Source organism: Plodia interpunctella, chromosome 23, assembly GCF_027563975.2.
Source record: "Plodia interpunctella isolate USDA-ARS_2022_Savannah chromosome 23, ilPloInte3.2, whole genome shotgun sequence".
Lineage (NCBI taxonomy): Eukaryota > Metazoa > Arthropoda > Insecta > Lepidoptera > Pyralidae > Plodia > Plodia interpunctella.
In genome coordinates this window covers 2,802,904-2,827,847 of record NC_071316.1, presented here as the reverse complement: position 1 = coordinate 2,827,847, position 24,944 = coordinate 2,802,904, and the positions used below count along the sequence as shown (strand labels likewise).

At 37.2% G+C, this 24,944-nt stretch overlaps 1 protein-coding gene across 3 annotated transcripts in view; it reads right to left on the bottom strand.

Moving 5' to 3' along the window:
- The window catches only part of Nep3 (Neprilysin 3), a 48,484-nt gene that overhangs the window by 23,233 nt on the left and 307 nt on the right, over window positions 1-24,944 (bottom strand). The window contains exons 1-2 of one of the 3 annotated variants that reach the window (XM_053762717.1): window positions 11,554-11,571; window positions 11,095-11,205 (exon numbers count right to left, since the gene is read on the bottom strand). In XM_053762717.1, coding sequence (XP_053618692.1) covers window positions 11,095-11,205 — 111 coding nt within the window. In that variant the 5' untranslated portion in view covers window positions 11,554-11,571. Of the gene's footprint in view, window positions 1-1,438; window positions 2,107-11,094; window positions 11,206-11,553; window positions 11,572-24,944 lie in introns of those variants that run through there. The other 2 variants (XM_053762716.1, XM_053762715.1) reach the window with 2 other exon arrangements.

The window sequence follows — 24,944 nt, the reverse complement described above, 5'->3', positions numbered from 1 at the left end:
TGTGTGCCCTTTGAGATCAACCTGTCAAAACTTTACAGCGAAAATTGAATACTTAATTCTTTATGTCAAAAATGTTTAATCAAACATAAGGATTTTTCTTCCATAATATTGTACTATAAAGTACTTTGTTTTTTTTTTATTATTGCTGGAAAGAATAGAAAATCGCACACATGAAAGAGAAAGAGATGTGTAGCTCATTCTGATCGAATATGTTAGACTGATGCCAGATTTTATTCATGCCGAAGGCATCTAACCATTATCATTGTCACATATACCTATGAACTAAACAGTCAATTAGTGTGCAGGTTTCCTCACGATGTTTTCTATCACCGGTTTGTGGTAGGATTCGAACGTGGGACGTGATCTATGGCGTGCGAATTATCTACCTACAGGACCACCATCGCTTGAAAACATGTCTCTCTCTCTCTCATCTCCGCATGTCCCAGCAGTTACCGGGGCTGTGACGCTGCAAACACTCGGCTGTAATGCTACAAGCGGCCACCTGTCTGACGTCAACCCTCCTTGGGATCTATCGTTGCCTATCAGTTGCCTAAGCCATGTTTCCCTTAGTCACCTCGTTCGCCATCCACAGGAGGATATGGATTAGTCCTATTCACATAATATGGCTTCAAAACATGGCTATTCATGCAAAAAGAATTTTCCAAATCCGTCTAAGATTTTCATAGATTAACGTGTCCAAACAAACTTTAGATTTATTATATGAGTAGAGATAAAAGTATAATTTATCAGGGTGGTGGGCGTAATACGTGTCACGTTTATTTACCACATGTCTCCCTTGACATTGGAAGGGCCTCGCCCTTGATAATAACAATACGAACTACTATTATTTAATCGACCGATTTTACTTGAGGATATTACTTTCTAGGATGGTCAATGGACGTGTGGTTCCCGCCCTAGAAATAGGACAACTCTATCTCCTAGACGATTAGTAGATAAACAGTCTTGACAGCTGAAAGAAAACAACACATAAAGTTCGTATTTATAAAAATATATCTTTGGCTGACTCCCAAAAAAATTCCTAATGTCCACGAAAAAAGTTCTATCTGAAAACTACTGTAGCTAAAATAAAAGATTTTCGGATGCGGAATCAGGTGCCCAATCACACTATAACTTCAGCTGGATAGCAGTTGAACTAGATCGTTCCGTTATTTTTAGGGCTCCGTCCGACCTCAAAAGGAAAACAACCGTATCTCAAAATTTCATTGAAATGTAGTACAAATTTATAATTAAAGTCTATAGGTATATTCATTTGTGGGTTCAATAGTTTTTTTTATTTTATACGGCTGTTCGGAAAAAATCATATTCCATATTTGAACTTATAATTGAAAGTTAGTAGGGACCTAATTGAAATCGAAACCAAAAAACCTGGCCGGAAAAAAGGCAAAATTAAAAAGTAAATAATTAACCGAAAATTTACCTTAATATAACCTGGCGGCGTAACTTCTGGTTTCGGGGTAGTATCAAACAAATTGAGTCTAGAACTCTGAAATAGGTCTGCACTAGAGTTCTCTCTTGAAAATAGCTCAGCTGTAGAACTTTCTCTATTCAAAGTAGGTCGAGCTTTGACGAAAGGGTTATTTCTTCGTGAAGCTTTCGCGTGCTTTATCCAGTTGAATTTGTTCATATTTTCTGGACCGGGCGAGGGGGTGGGGGTGTCTTCGGGGGTGTCAGCCGTTGGAGTGTCTGGGGGTATTGCCGCCATCTTGAATTCTTATTGTTCACTCTATTAATATTTGTAGTTTAATTTAATTTTAGATTATTCAGAGTTGACTAACACTTACACTATCAAGATTTATATATTTTATTTGCTAATATCATTCATTTATATTTTTATACAATTTACTATTGCCAATAAACACACTTAATTAGGTATCATAAAATCACTCACACATATAATTATATTTTCACAAATTTAATTTATATTTGTCCAAAGTATTTTAATTTATACACGATATTGCGTGTATAATTATTATTTAAATAAGCTAAATCGACACATGATTTTATATAAAGTTTTTTTTTATGTGCAAATTTTTTTAATGCTGCCGACCTCGCGTCAGCGCGGCGCGGTGCGCGTTATGTTACTGATGCTGGGACACAGTCAGGAATATGCGTGTGCGCATATCAGGCCTCGTATATAACTTTGACAGGGTCGATCCAGCGGTCAAGTAGTCTGATTGCGAATGATATGTCCTGAGTTCAAAACCTATTGTCTGAATGTTGAATAGCGATTCTTTTCATTCAAGAAATCCAAAATTCTTTGCGAGTACGCAATGACATCGTCAAAAAAAAGGTTATCTCTGAATATTGTGCTATATCTAAACAAACAGAAGAAAAGATCTTATTCCAGTTCTAATCAATAGATAAGACCTCCCTAATTTGTTAAATTCATCAATTTTCAATGCTTAGAGAAAAGGCAGCGGTGAAGTTTGTTGCGTCCAGTGACTTAGTTCAGTCAATGATTAACTTCAATAGATTATGTGGGATATCATCCTAAGTTGAATTAATAAATTGAATTTAAATTCGATCCATCATTTGAGAACATAAATCAACCAAAAAAAAACAATAAACCTTTAATGCACATAATAAAAATATTATATACAGTTACAATCTTAAGTTAATTATAAAGGCAGCCTTTTCGCTGTGAGCAATTTCTTCCAGGCAACCTTTTGGAGAATTTTATAAAATTAAATTATAAAAGTTGGACGGGAAAAATACTCGGTTTGAGAATTAATTGTAAACTGCCTGATTGTAGTGTCCTACTATTACTGTAGTGTTATACTATTATAGTACACTATTATGCTATGTCATGTAAAATTTTCGCACGAGGAAAAAAGGAACACCATATATCATTATGAAATTTAGTTTTCCGCCAGCAAAACTAAATTTGAATCAAGGACAGGTGAAACCAATTAACAGCTCATGTTAAAAGGACCATTACCTCTAATCAAACCCTTAAATGGCACCTACGCTGACCAAATATCGCTTCCTTTTTCATTCAGTATTCATTATCAGTTAGCATGTTATCACCGGAACTAAAGCACGATTTACTATGAACTGCGAACATTGTCATTTTGTTACAAGCTAGCACAGTCGGCCATTTCTATACATATTTCAATATAAATTCGTTTTTTTATCGCATAATGGGCAAACGAGTATGCGGGTTTAAATTTTGTTTTAATTTTTTCTTACAGTCGCATTCCTCGTGGCCAAGACTCGTGGTTGTCAAGTGGAATGAAACACACCCAACGACTTGACAATGTTAATGTTTTCCTATTGCGTTCTCCATTTCACACACAAGATGATAATCAACCGGAGTGCAGCTTTCCTCACGATGTTTTCCTTCACCGCAAGCAAGTGGTGCTTGATGAACCTGAGTCAAACCTTACCTGAGTCAAATTGAAAACAAATACACGATTATAACTTTCTATTCTAAGTTCTATTAGCTGATCTATTTTAAAACAGAATATGGCGGCAAATGTGCAATCGATGATGGAGTGATCATAGCTCACTCAGATTTTATGTGATATCTCCTTTATAATCATCGTAAGTTATTTTGGCGAGGTTGCTGAAATTCTGAAGATTGAAAATACCGCGTGTATAACAAAACTGGCTGGTCCTATTTTCCACTTTATTCAGCTATTGTTTCATAAAATTATTGAGGTGTGAATCATTCGGCCATTACACTTCAAGCTACGTTAAACTATGCTCTACGTGCGTGTGTTATGTCAAAATGATACAGTCTATCATAACATATTATCATGGTTCATTGATAACGATATTTTGCGAAACGTGACGCCTGATTGTTAAACTATACCACTATGGCATACTACTTGCGTGTTTTTTTGCGGGGATATTATGATATGATGTCATCACCATCATCAAGATCCTTTTTGTGTTTTTTTATAGCAACAGCGTTACAAAAAATAAATGTTTATTTCCTGATTTGAGTAGATTTGTACTTCGTGGTACCTCGAAACATTTATTTAGAAATTAGACCTTCACAAGCATATTTTCACTCACTTCTGTGTTTTGACTATAACATTAAGTATTCAATATTTCTCAACGCTGCGAACTACACTACTGACCCCTAGGAGAGCTTAAGGAACTAGATACATAAAAGTCATAAGACTGAAATCAAAATCTTCAGTTCCCCTTCAATCACTTATACACGTTATAAATATAAATAAATACATATATTAGGACAAATCACGCAGATTGAACTAGCCCCAAAGTAAGTTCAAGACTTGTGTTATGGGATACTAACTCAACGATACTATATTTTATAACAAATACATATATAGATATACATCCAAGACCCGGGCCAATCAGAAAAAGATCATTTTCCATCATGACTCGACCGGGGATCGAACCCGGGACCTCTCGGTTCAGTGGAAAGAACTTTACCACTGCGCCACCGAGGTCGTCAAACCGTCAAACGTTCTATTCCAAATTAAATATTGCCAAGGCCATGTGACACCTAATCGCCTTGTGCGACATTAACGGGAAGACATGGAGTGGTGCTGTTTTAGGGCAGGACCACACGCCTCGTCATTAATACCATCATGGAAAATCACTGGAGAACAATAACGCTTGTTCTAAAAACTACAGCAAATACTCAATGCTAATAAGATCTTTACGTCCGTCTGTCTGTCACGGAATGGACACCGCAAATATGGTCTCGTGAATTGTATATTTTAAAAGTAAATAATTTATTCTTTATCCATATCTGATCTGTTAGCAAGGAATTGATATTTCAGTACGTAATAACTGGTTTAAATTCAGCTAAACTTGAGGTACACCAACTATGTTTTAATATTGCTTATCAACATTATTACTAAGTGTAAAACAAAGTATCTTCCCGCTGTGTGTCTGTCCCTATGTATGCTTAGATCTATACAACTATGCAACGGATTTCGGTGCGGTTTTTTCAATAGATAAAGTGATAGAAAAGGAAGGTTTATGTGTATGCTATATTATATTTCCTACTAATACTATAAACGTGTGTATGTATGTTTGTTACTCTTTGGCGCCAAAATCTACTGGACCGATTGTTATGAAATTTGGTACACGGGTAGAATATAACCTGGAATAACACATAGGGTACTTTATATTTAAATTCTCACGGGAGCGAAGCCCAGAGGCGCAGCTAGTAAATAATAAATGAACCACTGAAATTTAGCGAAGTTAATGCCATAATGTGCTGCAGCATTGACCTACATGAGCAAGTGCCAAATCCACTCTCGGAATACGCTTTAATTCCGAATTCCTTGAATTTAAAGAGCTTTCGTGAGATTTCTACCTAAACTGAATGTAACCTGGGTGTCTTGCGATCAGGATAAAAATGATAAAAATTTGACTTGCATACAACACTTGAGATTTAATGTTAAACTAGATACAAATGTATATAAGTATTCACTTTAACGAGTTTAGTTATGAGAAGAGAGAGGGTAATCGCGCGGGTGCTTATATACGACACTCGCGGGGGAAGTATGAAGGGGGAGCGGCATCTCGGGCATAGTCAACTGGACGGCGCGAACACTGAATAACGTAAAAAAAGTACAGATACAGACATCCCAGACCTCACACCTTCATTAATTATAGAGTAGATAGAATTATAAGGCATAATAGCCGATGCTTTTGTTAGTGTTTCTTAGCAATCGTTTCAGGGAGAGAAGTGTCTGAAAATCAGCGTTATCTCCATCATACGTATCTTTGAACTTGGGATATCAAAAGCTGAGACATTCCTTTATTATATATATATATTTCATTAAACTAAGTATAGTGTGGCAATAAAGAGGAGTTCGTAAGACTCCGAAGGCCACACTTAATCACTTAACTACATAGTGGGTTCATTGGTGGAATTGATCGTGAAATCATACCATCTCGTGACGTCTGTCTCCTTTCATCTAACCTTCTCCACATGCCCAAACCACCTTAACATTCGTCTTTAAATTTTTATCACTATATCTTACTTCACATATTTCTCTAATTGAACATTTGTGCTACCATCTTTCAAACTATATAATTACTAGCTGGAATTTCGAGATAGAGTACCCTATATGTCATTCCAGTTATATTCTACCCATGTAGCAAATTTTATAACAATCCGTCCAGTAGATTTTGCGTGAAAGGGTAACAAACATACACATGCATCGCCACAACTTTCGCATTTGTAATATTAGTAGGACAACTTTTAATTACTACATCAAACCTGCAAGAAAAAAAGAGAAAAGACAAAAGATGTATTTTCTTCGTTTTTAGTTTTTAACCCAGCAGTCGGACATACACAGCTAACAAAAACATACTACATATTCATAAGGAAAACTTGCCATATTTGTTTGAAAGATTTCCTTTAAAAAAATGGACTTTTGAACTTCCTCGATTTCGGAAGTCGAGTTAATAGTGTGTAAACAAGATTGAGCCAAACAGAACGGCAATAATGAGGGACATTTCTCACGTCTACTCACCACGACCTTGGGCCCTCTTCCTAATTTATTCATAGACTACGATGTGCCAGACGCGGCATAGACAACTTCATGATATAGACTTTAAAAGTTACACGATTCATTTTTTAATAATTTTAACATTCTTGTCATCATATACCTTACCTTCCCATCATCTAGCATCGGCGCAAAATGCCCACCTTAATTCTCTACTTGTTATTGTCCACACATCCCTGACAAAAGCTTGTCGATATATGTAAATGAAGACTACAGACTATATACCAAGTACAATAATCTCAAACTAAATTGGAAAGCCTAGGTGACGATATAAATGTAGAAGAATCTTTCATCTGAGCGTTTGTCCCGGTTTTTTCTTCAGCCGTGAAGCGTCGGAAGACAGGGTCCGCTTTCCTACTTTTTCTTCACCACTTCGCACGATTTTCGTCATCCTTAGTGCCATTGGCACTCACATCCTTCACGAAAGTAACGTACTTTGTGAGTTTGCCCCTACTTCCAGACGGGAATGGCTTGGCCCAAATGCCTGGCTACTACTATTTTTACTAATTTGTCTAAGCAGAAATATAAAGATACAATAAAGGCATATGACAGAAATGAATGGCATATAAATGTCTTGGAAAAATTTTGAGATCACCTTATGAAATAAAAGGTCTACAAAATTAGTTATCATTAAAATTGCTTCGTTCTTCGTTGCTACGGCGGCGACGTTCTACAGACAGCAATCAGTCGACTAATCAACACTCTATAATTTGTTTTAGTGTGAATACAACATAGATAAACAAAAAATAATAAAAATTCCATCAGTCATAATAGAATAATAACTATCTGTTATTCATACTTCCATCCATACCAGTAACTAATATCATAAACGCGAAAGACTGTCTCTAAACACCTGATTTCGATGAAATTTGGAACCTCAGATCAAACATACCACGAGCAGAACTGCAGGCAACAGCTAGTGTAGTATAAAAGAAACATTGTGATATATGCATGTCGGCTTTTTATCCTTTAGCCGCCTCGTACGTCATCCATGGGAAGATACAGAACGCACCTATTAGCGGGAACTACACGCCGCATGAGATGAGTATACCTACGTTACTGGAAGTATTATATAATCTGTGCAAATACATCTTAACTATCTTTCTATGTATTCTGACCACGTCGATGCCATAATTTCAACCTTTAGATAACTTCGCATGAAATTGCTATCATTTTCCTTCCAAGTTCTGTAGAGTTTGAATTTTCTTTTTATGGTATTCAAACGGGAAAATTTATTTTTCCAAAATGAATAGTACCCTACCTTATCCTTCTCCGTACTTTAAACTACACGAATACAAAATTTCAAGAATATTGGGATGAAGTAAGAAACAAATAAACAAACAAGCTTACTTTCGCATTTACAATAATAGTTGGAATTACAACTTGCTTTTGTCCGTGACTTCGCCGGCGTCTATTTACCACGAAAACATTACGTTTAAGTTTTTGAGATGAAAGTATTTATAGGATAGGATAGTTAGAAATTGTATTTAAAAGTAAAAACTTAAACCATTATGAGTTCATAAATAATTCCCACATTCCCGCGTATACCAGGGGCTTGCCAGGGGCGATTTCCCTACTCCTTTGCCAGGGGACAGGAGCGTGTCCGGCCTTAAAAAGTTAGTGTACCATAGCGCGTACTATATTGTATTCGTGTAGTGAGTACTGGCGAGCTTATTCAAAATAGTAGTTAAATATTCAATTTCGAAATTTACGAGACAGCTACCCTTGGGAAATTAAAGGCAATCACAATATACAAATGCGAAATCTGGTTTATTTCCCCTCAAAATATTGGGCAATGGCGCTAAAATTACGTTATTAAATTTGAGTTTTCCAAAACTCATTTTGAAATGTCATTTTATTGTCTTTATTTGACAGCTATATTTCTGTCCTTTTTTTCTTCAGTCTTATGCCTGATGGCTGAAGGTTGCAAATAGAAATACACATAACGACTTTCTTGGAGTGGTTTGCCATTGCATTCTCATTTCACAAACACACATACCATGTTTTTCTTCACCGGAAGCAAGTGTTAGTCGATGAAAAGTACTATACATGAGCCAGATTGGAATTCAAAATCACATGGCACAAGTAGGATTCAAACCTTTTGGTACACAGGCGGGAGTTCTAACCACTAAACCACCATCGCTTCAACCACTGAAATAGTAACCGGTATGACAATATCGACAGGCGACTCCAAAATATCCTTTTCAATCTGTACAAGCAATGAATTTGCAATTTCTAAAACGTTTTTCTTGCATTCGTGAATCTTGCTTATCCATGCCATACAGGCGTTGCAGTTTAATATTCAAATGGTCTGTGGGAATACTAAACAGTTTAGTTATGTCGCTATAGTAATAGTGGCATAACTAAAGGGTGGCAAATCGGAAAATTGCAGAAAATTCGCCCCGCCCGGCGGGCAGATAAATGGTCGTTTATGAGTTATCTCTAGAATTATTGTTGCAATATAAAAAAATCACATTATTCACATTCGTACAGAAGGCTGTTATTTTTTTATTAACCTGTGGTGTCCCCTATGTTTGTCCCACTGTTGGGCAAAGGCCTCCCCTCTACTTCAACATCCATCCCTATCCGTTTCGTACTTCCTCCAGTTCTTATCCGTCTAAATCGTCTGACCATATTATTCTGGGCCGTCCTATTTTTCGTCGCCAGCCGGTAGGGCCCATTATATGGCTATTCTAGACCAACTTTAATTCAGTATCCTGCACATATGGCCCGCCCAGTCCCACTTCAGTTTACCTGTTTTACATCGATAATTCTCGTTTTTCGAATCTTAGTGTTAGGTACACGCGGTCCATCAGTATGATGTCCAGTAAACTTCGTTCGATGTAAAACAAAAGGCTGTAAGGAACCAATAAATCCTACGGCAAGCCCAAGGCATAGTTCTTCTTCTTCATAGTCGTATTCCTCATGGCTGAGGGACCTTTCGATCCACAGGCGGGCGTCTAAACCATTACACGATCACCGCTACAAAAAGACATAGGTATTGTCTTATAACTAGGTAGTTATGCAAATAATTTCTCAAAATGCGACTTAACAAATTGCCATATTTGAAATAGAATTGTATTATCTGTGGTTAGATCTGTAGCCATTTGTAGTGATTGCCTTTAAAATACATGAATGTACAGACAGACATACAGAGCACGTGCTTCTATTTTAGTTACCTGCGCATGACACGTATACCTCACAAAATAAGGAAAGTACACATATTACACTACAAACCTATTGGTGGCGGTCGCTCGCGACTTCATCCGTGTTTTTTGCTATATAAGTAAGGGAGCCTATGTCATTCCTGACAGGAAGCGGTGGTGGTGTAATGGTTAAGACGCCCGTCTGTGGATCGAAAGGTCCCAGGTTCGAACCCTACTCGTGCCACATGAGTTTGTATACCAATCTGACTGATGTATAGTAGCTTTCTTCGACCACTACTTGCTTCGGTGAAGGAAAACATTGTGAGGAAACCTACACACTGGTTGATTATTTATTAACTTTTGTGTGAAATGGAGAAGGCAATAGCAAACCACTCCATTAATAATGCCAAGAAAGTTGTTCTGTGTGTTCAATTCCACGTAATGACCACGACCCTCAGTCATGAGGAATATGACTATGGAGATGAAGAAGATGTAATTCCTAAAGTTATAATTTAATTCTGCACCATATGTTTGTTCGTAATCATAAAAAAAAATACAGGCTACCTTATCAACTCTAATATGGACCTAGGTAGTCTACTTATGAAAATATAATCGATGTTTGTTCCAAAATTCATCAAAATCTGTAGCGTAGTTTTTGAGTTTATTCGTACAATCTTTCAAAAACATAAAAATACATTTTTTCCACATCTTGGCAACTGTATGTAATGCCAGCATAATGCAATACATAATCGCGAAATAGTTCGCCCAAATTTAGCAGATTCGGCATATATTGTTGGGTTTTCATTGCAGTAAATAAAAGCTTCCATATTAACTAGGCAATGTTTGTACATTCGCGTCAGCATATGTCGAAGTTCGGCGATATAGTGTGTAGCCGACACGGAAATTATAACTATACTAAGTTATACTTCTATGTCCATCGTTATTTCGTGTATCCCTGAAATATATTGTATTCGATTCCTTTGTATACCATTTATCTGATTGGTCATATAACGCGAGCATTGTAGCTGCAAGGTTGGCTCAGTACATGTATTGCAAACGGGAGCATATTATGAATAGTGACAATCCTGGCAATAGTGCAAGCAAAATCGAATGCCAGCTCCACACTGCCAAAACCAGACACATGCCGATGCGAATGTGCGAACATTGCGCAGTATGTATGAGTGCTTTTATTTACTGCAATGAAAAACCAGCAATGTATACCGAGTCCGCCAAAGATCGGCGAACTTTTTGGCGACAGGGTGGACCCGGCATTACATATAATGCAATTAGGCACAGGAGCGTAAAAGTGGCGCGAAAATAGGGAGGAGCGGTCTATGATATTGATACAATTACAATAGTAGACTCAATGAAGAAGATAAAGCCAGAATGTATGTGTTATCACAAGTATAAACCTAGTGGTGACTTACCATGTGGTACCGAATGTGGGTGCCTCCGGAACGTACCCCCTCATTCAGCTGGATGGAGCTGACGCTTCCAGCGTCGTCGTCCATGAAGCCAGTCTTCTTGTATCGCGCCATCTGGATATAAATGAAGAGCTGTGATTAAAATTGGTTAAATAAATCCCCTTTGATACAAGTCTGGGTGTAGAAACAAGATTTTATTAGTAACTAGTTGTCCGCGTGAGTTTTCTACGGGAACAGTTATTTTTCCGGGATGAAAAGTCATATGTCCTTATATTTCTTCATATGTGGGTCATATGATGAGGATTTTATTTATCCTCATCATATGACCCACATATGAGGAAAGAATAAATTTTGCATAGATGTAGTTTTTAATGCACTATAAACTACTTGCATCTATGCAAAATTTCAAGAAGATTGGTTGAATCTATAGATCGTGAAGAAGTAACAAACAAATAAACTTACTTTCGCGCATTTATAGTATTAGGATTAGGACTAGCGGCCCGCCTGTGTTGACTGGACATCGCGAAAAACTGTTCTGTCGTTGGCATGTTGCATGCACCATGCCATTAATTACTACGTACAAAGTTCAGAACAAAATGGCACATTGCATTGCACTATTATATGTTGTGATGCCCCAATTAACCTATTCTCTTTTACAAACGACTGTAGCGGGTATCAACAATCAAAAGACAATCAGGTTCACGCCTTGTGTGTTATAAGGTTGACCGCAAAGTGAGTCTGTCTGTGCACGTGGCACCGTAGCTCATCAACGGGTGTACCGATTTGAATGTGTTTTTTTTTTTATTTGATGGCGAATATTTATGCATTGGTTCTTACTTAGATATGTTTGGCCAAAATCGGTTCAGCCGTTCAAAAGTTGTACCGAAATATATATTGAAAGTCGCGGATTTTTTTATTTGTCTAACAAATAAACTTGTATTACAAGCTTTTATTTAGTTTCACCTCTACGAACTCCGAATGGCGAATTCAAGAATAGAGTTATCGTTCGCTTGTTCAGTAAATAGTAATTGCAATTAATCTAACCAAGACTCAAGTCCAGACTTCTATCTAGCAATTGTGTCTTGTATAAACCCATTCAGTTTCTGACGATAATTGCTTTTGAACAAGTTTGGAACGCAGTTTATGGTGATCCAGAATAGATAGGCGCAGTTCTAAAAATATCATGTTTTCGTGTAGGAAGAATGATGGTCGGTGCGACGTCTACTGGCTTGTGCCCGTCGTTTCGTCCGCGTGATCTAATTTTGCACGGGTTCAGTACTTTTTTCTACGATGAAATGTATCCTATATCCTTCTCTGTTTATCCAAACAATAAAAATAATAGAAGCGTTTATTTTCTCTTTACAAAAACAGTTCAAATAGATAGCTAATTTAATTGTATGTATATGTCAAAGATGACAGTATACTTCATCATCATCATGGGGTGCTATCTTCGAATTGAAGTTTGGAAGTCAACATACGGAACCCTCGCGGCTTTGGGCCGCTATTTTCAGTTGGTTGTAGGTATCTAAGTCCGGTCCAATCCTTTACGTCATCAAACCACTTTCGTCGAGGGCGGCCAGGAGATCTTTTGCCAGGGATTTTGCCTTCAAGAATCAGTCTTAGAAATTCAAACTGAAGAGACTAGTCTCCGAAATAAATCTCCTAGGAGACCAGCAGCCCTACCATTAACTTTTACGGAACGATTCCAATGCAACTCAGTTCAATTTAGGAACCTACGAAGTCGATGGTACGAATTTGCGATGCAGATCAGTTTAGGTCGCAAAGTGGATCGCGTTAAGAGATGATAGTAAGCCCCTGTGCTAAAGGTAAATAGGCCCCTAGCTTTGAATACTTGTGGCGATTGTTTATAGGTAGGTATGTACACATAGTTATTATGGAACTGGAGAGGTAACAATTAAACTCAGTTTAGAATTTATAAATATTATTTATTTGGCACGCCGGGGTAGTGTCTTCCCGTGTTGGTTCGCTTCTGTATAATTTACGGGTTAAAATGGACGCTTAGTTTTAATTAGTCTTGCGCTAATTTTAATCAAAATGCACCTAGCGGTTGAGGCGTAATTAACAGCACCTACTTAGTAGGAAATAATACTTTTTTTATATATTTTAGTTTGTTTCTATTTAATTTGTTTTCATTTTATCAAATATATTAGAAATCATCAAGACAATCTTTTAAAAACAAGCTGCTGTTTAGACATTTGTGAAACTACTTAGGTATTCGTTTCACTATATTTTCAATACAATAATTTTCTTCATGAAACTTAGAAAGTGCCATTTCTATACTTACTATACCTATTGCTATAGTACTGCGGGGTAATATCCGCGCAAAAGCCAATCGGTTCATTTCCGCTTTCCACGGGAAATAACTGCAATTCTTTTGTGATCGAAAGCTTGGATTCCTCCCTATATAAAACAAATATTGTATTGTCGGTGGATGTCAGGCTTTGTTTGCATACTATCCTATTATGATATAGAATAATACTAATTATTCTATATCATAATAGGATAATAATAGTTAGTTAGGCGGCTTGAATAAAATCTGAGTGTAGTAACCTAGCAAAAGCACAGTCGATATAATTAGTTTCTTTGCTACCACTTCACGCTTTACCTATTAAACCAGTCGTCTTAAAATTGTTCACACATGTAAGATACAGAGAAGGGCATTCATCCTAGATAAAATACTGTTTTCGTAGGAAATTCACGCGGGTGGAGCCGCGGGCACAAACTAGTAAAATATACATCACCTCGCCCTCGGCCTGCAGGTCTACCATCAAGTTTTACAGAACGATTCCAATGCAACTCAGTTCAATTTAGAAACCTAAAATGAATCGCATTCATACTAAAAATTAAATCCATGTTACAAATTTGCAATTCAGTTCAGTTTAGGTCGTAAAGTGGAATGCGTTAAGAGATGATGAGATTAAATTTAGCTGCAAAGAGCAAAGCTGCTATGTGCTATTCCGTGACAGATTTTTTCTACACGGTTATACCTACTTAAATAGGTTAGAGATTTTTTGCGTGGTCGAGTTAAACATCTTTACTGACATCCAAACTTTCGCATATACGTAAACTATACGAAACATAGCCCTGAAGGGGTTTGAAGCCTTGCAGGCGGTAAAATCACAATCAAATTATCAAAACTATTTAAGATTTCGTTTTTACGCAGACTGGGCTCCGCCGCGTTACAGCCCCAAATGAAACAACAACGATTGAAAGACAGTGAAACAGATCGATTGCTTGCCTATCGCCGATAAGAAGAATGTAGCATATAATTCAGTTTATTTAGCTAACAATTTCACCAGAATGCTTTACGCAAACAGTTCGAATGAATTCGAGTGGAAAGCTTTTCAACAGATAAGATAGGGGTCCAATCGATAAATCGGTACTTACTGATAAAAGTAATCTCGACTGACCTTGGCTTCGGGGTGCTTCTAAAATCCTATAAGCTTTATATTGTTTTACGTTGAGTGATATAAAAGGTAATTTTTACAAGCAAGTATGAGGCCATTGTAGCGTGTAGTGGTTCCGCCCTATAATAGGACCACTCCATATCCTCCCGTGGATGTCGTACGGCGGCGATTAAGGGAAACATGGAGCCTAGCCCTCATCCTCTCTCGTAAAAAATCAACACAATAACATTTTAAACATTTGGCTATACTTTTACAACCGGTTGTCTGACGTGAACCGTCTTTGGGGCTCCAAAGACGGTTCACGTCAGACAACCGGTTGTAAAAGTATAGCAAAATCAAAATCAAAATCAAATCATTTATTCAGAAATTAGGCCTTCACAGGCACTTTTTCACGTCATAATCTAAATTAAATGATGTTTACCAAAGCTACAAACTACTAGCATTTCGGAACGACCACTGCTGAGAAGAAATGCCGAAAGAAACTCATTCAAACAGTGTTGGTCCCTATTATGCCAGAAGGGCTTACCATTTTTTATATATAAATTTATGTATAATTTTTTATCAGTAATATAACATTAAGTACATAATAAAGTACATGGTCAAAAGGTATACTGAAACATATTATGATTGTGATCAAGTGCCGATGAAAGGAAAATATATATATACTTATATATATATATGTATAATTAACCAAACAAAAAAAAAAAACTTTTAATAAAAGATCGAGCTGACCAGTTCCCCCGGCAGCACCCGTTCACGAGTTGACGCGTGAGTCAGCCATCGCGAAGCTCAACCACAATAGAGGGAACCTCCCGACCCGATCCACGATGCCGCTACCGGTTTGACCATTTGAATGTGCATGACATACTCGATCTCCATAATCTAACATAATAGATACCTATGTTACTTTCAGACACTTGGAGATCACAAATCACGTATATGTTTTACAATAAATGTCAAAATATATGTAATAAACATGTCAAGAAAATATATAAATAATAATAAAAAAAAAATTAAAATCAAGTGTGAGAGGTGGAAGTTTTAGGAAGGGTCCAAGGTTTTTTATCATTTAAATAGTCGCTAATCGTGTAATAAGCATTAGCCATTAAAGCATTTTTAATATATGATTTAAATTTTGGCATTGGCAAGTTAATAGCCTCTACAGGGAGTTTATTGAACAATTTAACACTTTGACCCACGAAAGACCGCCTAACCTTTTTAAGTCGGAATCTGTTCATACAAAGTTTATGCCTATTACGAGTGACTACACTGTTAACATCGCTCAATGTTTTATACAGGTGTAAGTTAGATTTAACAAAAATAAGTACGTCGAAGATGTACTGAGATGCAACAGTCATAATATTTATCGATTTGAATAATTCTCGCAAGGAATCCCGTGGCTTAAGCCCATAAATAAAACGAATTGCTCGTTTCTGTAAAACAAAAATTTTTCCTATGTCAGCTGCATTACCCCATAACAATAATCCGTAGGACATTATGCTATGAAAGTAGCTGTAATACACGAGCCTAGCTGTTTCGATGTTTGTACACTGTCTGATCCTTCTCACTGCAAAAGCTGCCGAACTAAGTTTTTTGGCCGTGATTTCAATATGTTTATCCCACTTAAACTTACTATCCACAGTAATGCCCAAGAACTTGGCACTGTGTACCCATTCTAATACTTTACCATTAACTACTAAAGGAATATCAAGTTGGGGTGCGTTTGAAAGAGAGAACTTAATACACTTGGTCTTGTCTGTGTTTAAAGCCAGGTTATTAGTTGTAAACCATTCAAGCACAAGTGACATAATGTTGCTTACATTGTTATAATTGTTATAATTTCTACTTTTTCTATCAACTTTAAACAGTAGTGACGTGTCGTCAGCAAATAAAATTACATCACACAATTGTTGGGCAAGACAAGGAAGATCATTTATATAAACTAGAAATAGAAAAGGACCAATAATGGAGCCTTGAGGCACGCCCATGTGCACAGGAGCGCTGTTAGAGGCTGCTCTATTAATTTCTACTTTCTGAGTTCTATTGTCTAAGTAAGAAGATAGTACATCAAGGGCCGCTCCAGTGACACCATAGAATTTAAGCTTATTTTTCAGTATGTTGTGGTCGACACAGTCAAAAGCTTTTGAAAGGTCACAAAATACACCTATAACATCCTGTCCGGCTTCCCAAGCATCATTGATAATTCCAACTAGAGTGGCTGCTGCATCAGTAGTGGAACGACCTTTAGTGAAACCGAATTGACTATTGTGTAATATTTTGTTTATGTTAAAATAAGAAACTAATTGAGTTAAAATTAGCTTTTCAAAAATTTTACTTAATGCAGGTAGAATAGAAATGGGTCTGTAATTAGTGGGATCGTTTTTAGCGCCCTGTTTGAAAAGAGGTATAATTTTGCTGATTTTCATGAGGTCAGGGAAAACTCCATCTGAGATGCAATTATTGAATATAATAGTTAAGTGGGGAGCAATCAGATCAATAATAGTGCTAAGCACTGAGACAGATATACCCCACAGATCCTCTGTATTTTTCATGTTGAGTGCTTTGTAAGCAGATAATAATTCTTCAGGAGAAATATGTCTAAATCGGAAGGTAGATTTAGGATCTGAGGCATTTCTTTTTAATAAATCATCTGCAGCACTGGGACAAGACGAAAGGGAGCCCGTAATATTTTTAGAAATATTGGCAAAGAAGTTATTGAATTCGTTGGCCACTTCGTCATTTGAATTAATGGTTTTATCACCAATTTTTAAAGAAATATTGTTGTCGCGTGGGTTAAACTTGCCGGTTTCTTTATTAATGATTGACCAAGCTGTTTTGATTTTGTCATTAGAATTTTTTATTTTATAAGTTAAATATAAAGATTTTGCTGTTGAACATACCTTTTTAAAAGTTTTAGAGTAACGTTTAACATATGATATAAATTCCGCATTAAAATTATACTGTTTTTGACCATAAAGTTCATACAACTTGTTTCTGCTAATATAAATACCATTTGTAGCCCAATCGCAAAATTTAAGTTTCACTTTATTATTAAAGGTCTTAAGAGGAAAAGTTTTTTTGAATTCTGTTTCCACTGTATTAAAAATCTTATTATAATGTTCATTAGGATTTTTAGTTAAATCTAATTCAGGCAATTTCTTATTTATGGTTTCGCGAAAACGCATTTTGCGGTACTTAGTTAACGGCCTACGGATTACAGGAGCGGAGATAAGGTTAGACTCTTCGTTACGAATAAGTGACACTTGTTGGCCCAGGTGGTCAGACCCCAGACAGGCGAACAGCTTTCCTTCAGAAACAGTACAATCACAGAAAATATTATCTATACATTTGGCTAGCCAAAGTATAGCCATACTTTTAACTGTTAAGGCTTGTAATTAGTCCTTTGGGCGCTATCTCCATACGAGGGAGAGAATCGCGACGAGAAGCGCGATATTATCGTCGTATTTCTATAAACTCTCTATTGCGCTGTCTCCACTCTCCTCTCCCTCGTGGAGACAGCAGCATAGAAAGTGTATAGAAATAGGTACCTACGTGGCACGACGATAATATCGCCGCGATTCTCTCCCTCGTTGAGATAGCGCCTTAGTCGCCTTAACTAAACTGTACGCCACGAAGTAATAGCCAATAGCCAACTATTGTGCAGGGTTGTTATTAATGTGTTGGTAGTAATGGGCATTTTATGAGATAGCCAGATAAAGACATCAGGATCATACAGGTTCTAAAATTGAATGGCAAAAAAGTAGAAGATTGAAGGAAATACGGATATGATTAAAAAAAAAGTAAAAAGTAAAAAATTATTTATTCTCTTCAACAATCGTACACGGGAAATACAGAAAAGTAACAGTTATAAATAAACATACTTAAATACGATTGTAGAAGACTGGAGACTGATGAAGGCGGGGCCTGTGTTACAGTTCTCCAGTGCTCCCTTCGTATTTCTAATTTACTATAATATCAGTACATTGTATAGTTTCATATTATTTTAACAGTAACAATGTGAAGAAAGTAGACTCTTTAATAACATGAGGCACTCAATTTATTCAATATTAATATGTGCATATCGTTAGCAGGATGGAGATAAATTATGTACTATAACCATATAAATAAAATAAATAATAATAGGTATATGGTTAACGTTAGTGAGAGAAGTTTATTGAAGGGTGACCAAGAGATTTTCCGTTTCTTCATAGTTTAGGTTGAGTAAGTATTTAAAGATTAGTTGTTTGCAGGAGAATTTCGAAAGAGATAAAATGTGCAGAGAAGCTTGGAGTTTATTATATAGGAATGGACCTGAGAAACAGAAAAAGCGGTGGGTAAATCGTGTATTGAAAACAGAGGAGGTGGCTACAATACGGTTTCGCAGAGGTAAATTGGGGTTAAAAGGAGTAATTGTGTGCTGTTGTAGGATGGTGTATAATATGTATAACTGACGAACAGAAAGAACTTGACAATATTGATATAACTCATTTGTCGGGAATAAAAATGGTTTAAACGTGCAGACTTTTAGTAGGGCTCTTTGCGCTCGTTCTACTTTAATCAAGACTGTTTTGCAAGCTCCACCCCAAATAGTGAGACAGTAAGTTAGTAAAGATTGCCCGAGTGCAAAATATACCATTTTTACTACATGGGGATCAGCAACATGCCTTAAACGTTTGAAAACAAACATAAGCCTGCGGATTCTTCCTGAAGTGACATTTATGTGCTCTTTAAAATTTAAATTCTTGTCTATAATTATTCCTAAATACATTACTTTGTCAGAGGGGGTCAAGGAGGGACAGGAGCAGGTAGAGGGAGTAGAACTAGGGTGGGTATGTGCGATCAAGCGCTGCCTGGATAAAATTTGATTTTGGTAAATAAGGTTGTAAATTGAAAAGTTGACCAACTTAGTTTTTGCGATGTTAAGAGAAAGGAGGTTGAGACGAAGCCAATTGGAGACAATTTCAAAACCGCTCTGCGCTAGCAGATAAGTACTCTCCCAAGTTTTGGCCGAGAACAAGAGAGCGGTGTCATCGGCATAGGAGATGATCTTGCAGTGGGGGATGGATAATGAGAAAAGATCATTCAGATATACCAAAAAGAGAGTAGGTCCCAGTATACTACCCTGGGGAACACCATAAAGAATTGGCAAATCTGAACTTACTTGACCATCCACGACAACCGACTGTACTCGACCAGTAAAATAGCTCTGGAACAGTCTCAACTGGATATCTCTGATACCAATCGATTCCAGCTTTTTTAGAAGAATGTCAGTCGAAACCGTGTCAAAGGCCTTGGCCAAATCGAGAAATATGCCTAAGCATTTGTGGCCTTCATCAAGTTTACGAACAACATAGTCTGTGAGCTCGTGAACAGCACTGCTGGTAGATTTTCTGCTTCGAAAGCCATGTTGGTTCGGGAACAGTATTGATTGCGACTCCAGGAAAGACATGAGACGGTTGTTAATAAGACGTTCTAGGATTTTTGATAGGGCTGTGAGAATCGATATAGGTCGATAATTATCGGGTTGGTTGCGATCACCCTTTTTATGTATGGGGTGAACCAGGGCTCTTTTGAATGCAGTCGGAAATGTTCCAGTGGACATCGAAAGATTACAGATGTGGGTGATTAAAGGGAGGAAAACTATCTTGTGTCTTTTAATAAGGGACATAGGTATTCTGTCCCAGCCCACAGCACAGTTTTCTCTTAGGGAGTCTACGATGGAGCCGACTTCATCGCATGTGGCTTCCAACAGGACAAATGATGAGCATTTAGAAGCAGTTGGAGAACCAGCAGCCGACGAGTTAACTGGAGGTAAGGTGGTATTAGGCTGGCTGTTCTTTATAATATCTTCTGCGAGATGTTTGCCAGCATTAACAAAAAAGGAGTTGACATGAGCCAGTGAGCTGTCGGGTGAAGGCATAACAGATAATAATTCCGAGGCCGAGGAAGAGGATTTGGAAGAGTTAGTGACATCTTTAATGGCAGTCCAAAGGGCTTTGGAGTTAGAACCTGCCTTCTTCAACAATTCTTTTTCGTAACACCGTTTCACAGATTTAAGGACTTTAGAGCAAAAATTACGGTATCTGGCGTATGTCGTGCGGTATACCTCGTGAGTCGGATTACTTCTCGTTTTTTTATAGAGACGGTCCCTATTGCGGATACATCTAAGTAACCCTGGTGTGATCCACGGCTTGATAATTCTACGGCGACGGGGGAGGGTATCGCTAGAAGTGTGTTGGGAAATTAAAGACTGGACAGTGGAAATAAGTAAGTTAGTAGCCAGTTCAGGATTGGTAGATTTGAGTATTGGAGAAAAATCTGTGCGTTCAATAGCACTATTTAGACCCTTGTAGTCGACAAGTTTAGAGGGAGGACGTGGAGTAGAAGATTTGCTATTAGATAAAGACAGTAAGACGGCTTGGTGGTCAGTGATGGTAGATTCAACTACAAAGCAGTAGGCGGGCAGGGAAGATTTGAGTATGGCATGATCTAGGCAATTCGAACCTCTAGTGGGATAGGAATGAGCCGGAAGCAAACCGTGGTGAGCCAACATGTTCAAATAAGTTTCACTGTCGTCGTCTTGAGAATGTAAAGAAATATTAATGTTTATATCTCCGATGATAATGATATTTTTAAATAACTTCAACGATGTGAGAGAAGCATGTAAGGATTGGATAAAGTTATCAGAATTTGTAAATGCACACGGTCGGTATATACCTAAGATAGCAGTTTCTGTGTTCTGTTTAATTAGAATGCTGCTGGCTTCGGAGATAGGTGGTTCACTTGTTGCAATTCCAGTGAGTTGTTTGTTATAATAGACAAGTACGCCGTCATTTTGATTGGCGGGAGATGTGGAGACAAAATGTGAATATCCATCAAGCATGGGTATGTTAGGATTACTATCCAGCCAGCATTCTGTTAAAATGATAATGTCAGGTTTGACTTTAATTTCCTCTAGTAACACAAGAAAATCGGGGAAATTGGCGGATATGCTGCGGATGTTTTGAGTTATAATATTAAGAGATTTATTATGAGTGGGGAGACGTTGACTGACATCATTTGCAAAACAGGTACAAGAGGAAGCGACCGATATGCTATCTATGTTATCAAGTAGGTTATTACTTCTGTTCATGTTGATTACTCGAAGTAAGTTTATGTGTAGGTATGTAAAATAAAAAAGTACGTTTATGTGCAGGTATGTTATACTGAAAAATAATAAAAATATAAACTAGAGTGCTCTGTGTTATTTAACAACTTAAAGGCAAGTAATACGAGAGGTTTGGGCATGAAAAAGTGAAAATTATAAATTACAATAATGCAATCATAAGTTACACTGGACGAGCTAGTACCAAAGTAAGTTTCCTTGTGATATGATTGCCAGCTCGAAAAGTGAGACTACAAACACATTAAAGAATTAACATTTACCCATATTCTTGTATATTATTTTATATGTAATTATGTAAAGATCATTGAATGTGTAACTTAATTTTGGAACGACATGCATTTTTTTACTTCCTTTTGAGAGAATGCAGGTGGTCTTCAGAGTTGAGTACGATGTATTTGGCTTGATCGTCCTTGCGCAGGAGGACTCTGCCGCCGGCGGTCCAGCAGTATTTATACTGCTCCTGGGTTGCAAACTCTCGGGCTAGGAAGTGGAGACGGCGTGCCTTAGCAGTCAAATGTTCTGCGATGTAAATCGGCTGTTTGGGAACTTCCGGTCCGTAGATGGTGGAGTTAAGTCCGTTGCCGGGATTAGCTTTATTGAACTGACGAAAAGCTCTCAATATTTTATTCTTAATAAGAACAGAGTTCAAAGAAACAAGTATAGTCTTGTGTTCCGACTTAGTAGGTATATGGTGAATATTGAATACCTCAGCCGACGATACCACAACCTCAAGCTTTTTAAAAGCCAAATTTGCTATACACAGGAGTTGTTCCGGGGTTGAGTTCGAGTTATGAGGAAGATTGCGAATCTCGATGCTGGCAATGCGAGATGTACGATCAATTTCCTCCGTGGAAAGTTCGATCCTGGAGACCCGTTCTAAACAGTCCTCGGTCTGTATTTGATTGGATGAAAGTTGTGTGCATAAATCTTCATATTTCACTGACAAGGAGTCAATAGATTTTTTAATTTCTGTATTAGATGCAATCAGATGACTGCTCTGCTGTTGCAACTCAATCATACAAGATTTAATACTTGATAAATTTTGATCTGTAGTTTGCTTCCATTCAGTAATTGAACTGATGAACTGGTCAATTTTGGCTTCAAAGTTGGAACCGCAATCGCATCGTTTTCTTTTACTTGATCGGTACGTTACTGAATCTATTTCGGGACTTTCACTGTGTTGAGTATGCTGACTTATGTCCGGAGCTGATCCAAAGTTATGAGCCTGTTTTGTTACTGGCGAGAGTGGCATAGTTTGCGTGGTAATAATAGTAGTACGACACGACGAGTGCAGGCCAAATTATTATACAAGCCTACGGTAAACGATTCAAGTCACTGTTGAAGAGGCAAGCCGGTTATACGATACGAAGTAATCGATAAAAACACAAAGGCTATAACGTAGCAATTCCTCCTATGTGCTACGAGATGTTGTATCGTCGTAGACCTTGTCCTTCACTCCGCGCGCCCGCGCAGACACCCGTTTCGTGGAGGGGCTTATGACTCGTAGCTTCGTAGCTCGGTGTGCGTAGAACGTCGTAGCTTGTGTTGGTGGGGCTACAAGTGGGGCTGGGCGTGTGTAGCGCGGTGAGTGCGACAGAGTCGAAAAATCACAACCGTGACTTCTCGCGGAGGTGAAGGGAGGTCCCCGCGCTCGCTCAGTCGTTCCGCGGGCTGTCAGTCCGTTGGAATGTGGCGGAAGATTTAGAATTTATGTGGTTTCGTAATATGCAATAATGAAACTTACGTGGATACTATTAATACACTGTATCGGTTGCACACATCACCAAGAAATATATTGAATTATTATAAAAATAGGCGACACGTCTACTCTCAACTAAAACAACGACGAAAGGAAAGGAAAAGGAAAGGAAACGAAAGGATTGCGTTCAATATGGCTGAGGCGAAAGTATCAGAAAAGAATTAAGAAAGTGTCAGACTGCGAAAAGAACATATTTTACCAACCCTAAATAGATACCCCACTAATTATGCTGATACATCTTATCCACTACGTTCACTTTGGAACCATACGAGGCACGTTTTCATTCTGTTTAGTTATTACAAATATAACAAAACGGGTAACAACTCATATTTTGTTATGTTTGTAATATTTTGAGAATTACTATGTCATTAAAAATGACGTGAATAAGTACTTGTGTTGATCAAATTTCTGAATAAATAAATCAAAGGTCAGCATTTGATCACGCCACCACGATTAGTACAATGGCTAACGACAAAAATATAATTTTATAAAAATTAAACATAAGTAATTTAAATTATTTAGTGATAGAAACGCCATTACGTTTGCGTTATTTTGTGGAAAATGCGTTCTGTTTAAGGACTGTTTGTATTTATTTCAAACTATACTCGTAAAAGCAAAATGTATTGTAAAAATAGATTATTTGTTACACTATTCCTATACGTGTGTGTTTTGTGAAAGCATCGTGACGAATATTGCTCTCTAGTTTATCAACTAGTGAGAGAAGGTAATTGCATATGAAATAAATAAATGATCAAGAAAATAATAAAGAAAATGCTGATGAAGTACCACACAATTAAGTAGGTAGTTCACGTCACGTGCATGGGATAGTGTTACCTTGATAGGAACCTATGTCATCACATTGTAACTAGCAGATACCTTATCTCAGGGTTAAGGTCACTGATAAGTATATTCATAGTTTGTTGACATTATGGTGACGAAAATATGCCTCGAAACCCATACAAAGACTCATGCACAAATTAAGTAGGTATGTTTTAGTGTGTAGTATTTTAATGATTTCTTATTTTATAATAAACATAAGATATTAAAATATTTTTATTTTTAATAAACTTTTGCAATATTTAAAAGGTAATGGAAGTAAAATACTTGAATAAATATTTTTAAACACTAAAATAAGTTCTGTAATGAATTAAAGATATTTTAAATAATATAATGAAGGTATTGATTGTACGTGTTGAAGTACAAGTTACTTGATTGTTCATTTCTAAACTTAAGTGTAAATTAAATTTTCAAAACTTATTATATACTTACTACAAATCTTACAATCTTCTATTTGAATCTACGACAGGAATTTAGTTTTAATTACATGGTCTTTTCAGTCCTACTTATTACGAAAATGCCAATATCAATAAGTACCTACGTAAGTTTGTGTTTTGCAGCACCCACCCCCTACGACCCCGACTACAGAGTAAGCAAGGGGTATGTACAGATCATTATCACGGCCAACAATTTACCCGATAGAAAGCTCTCAAGCAAATATATG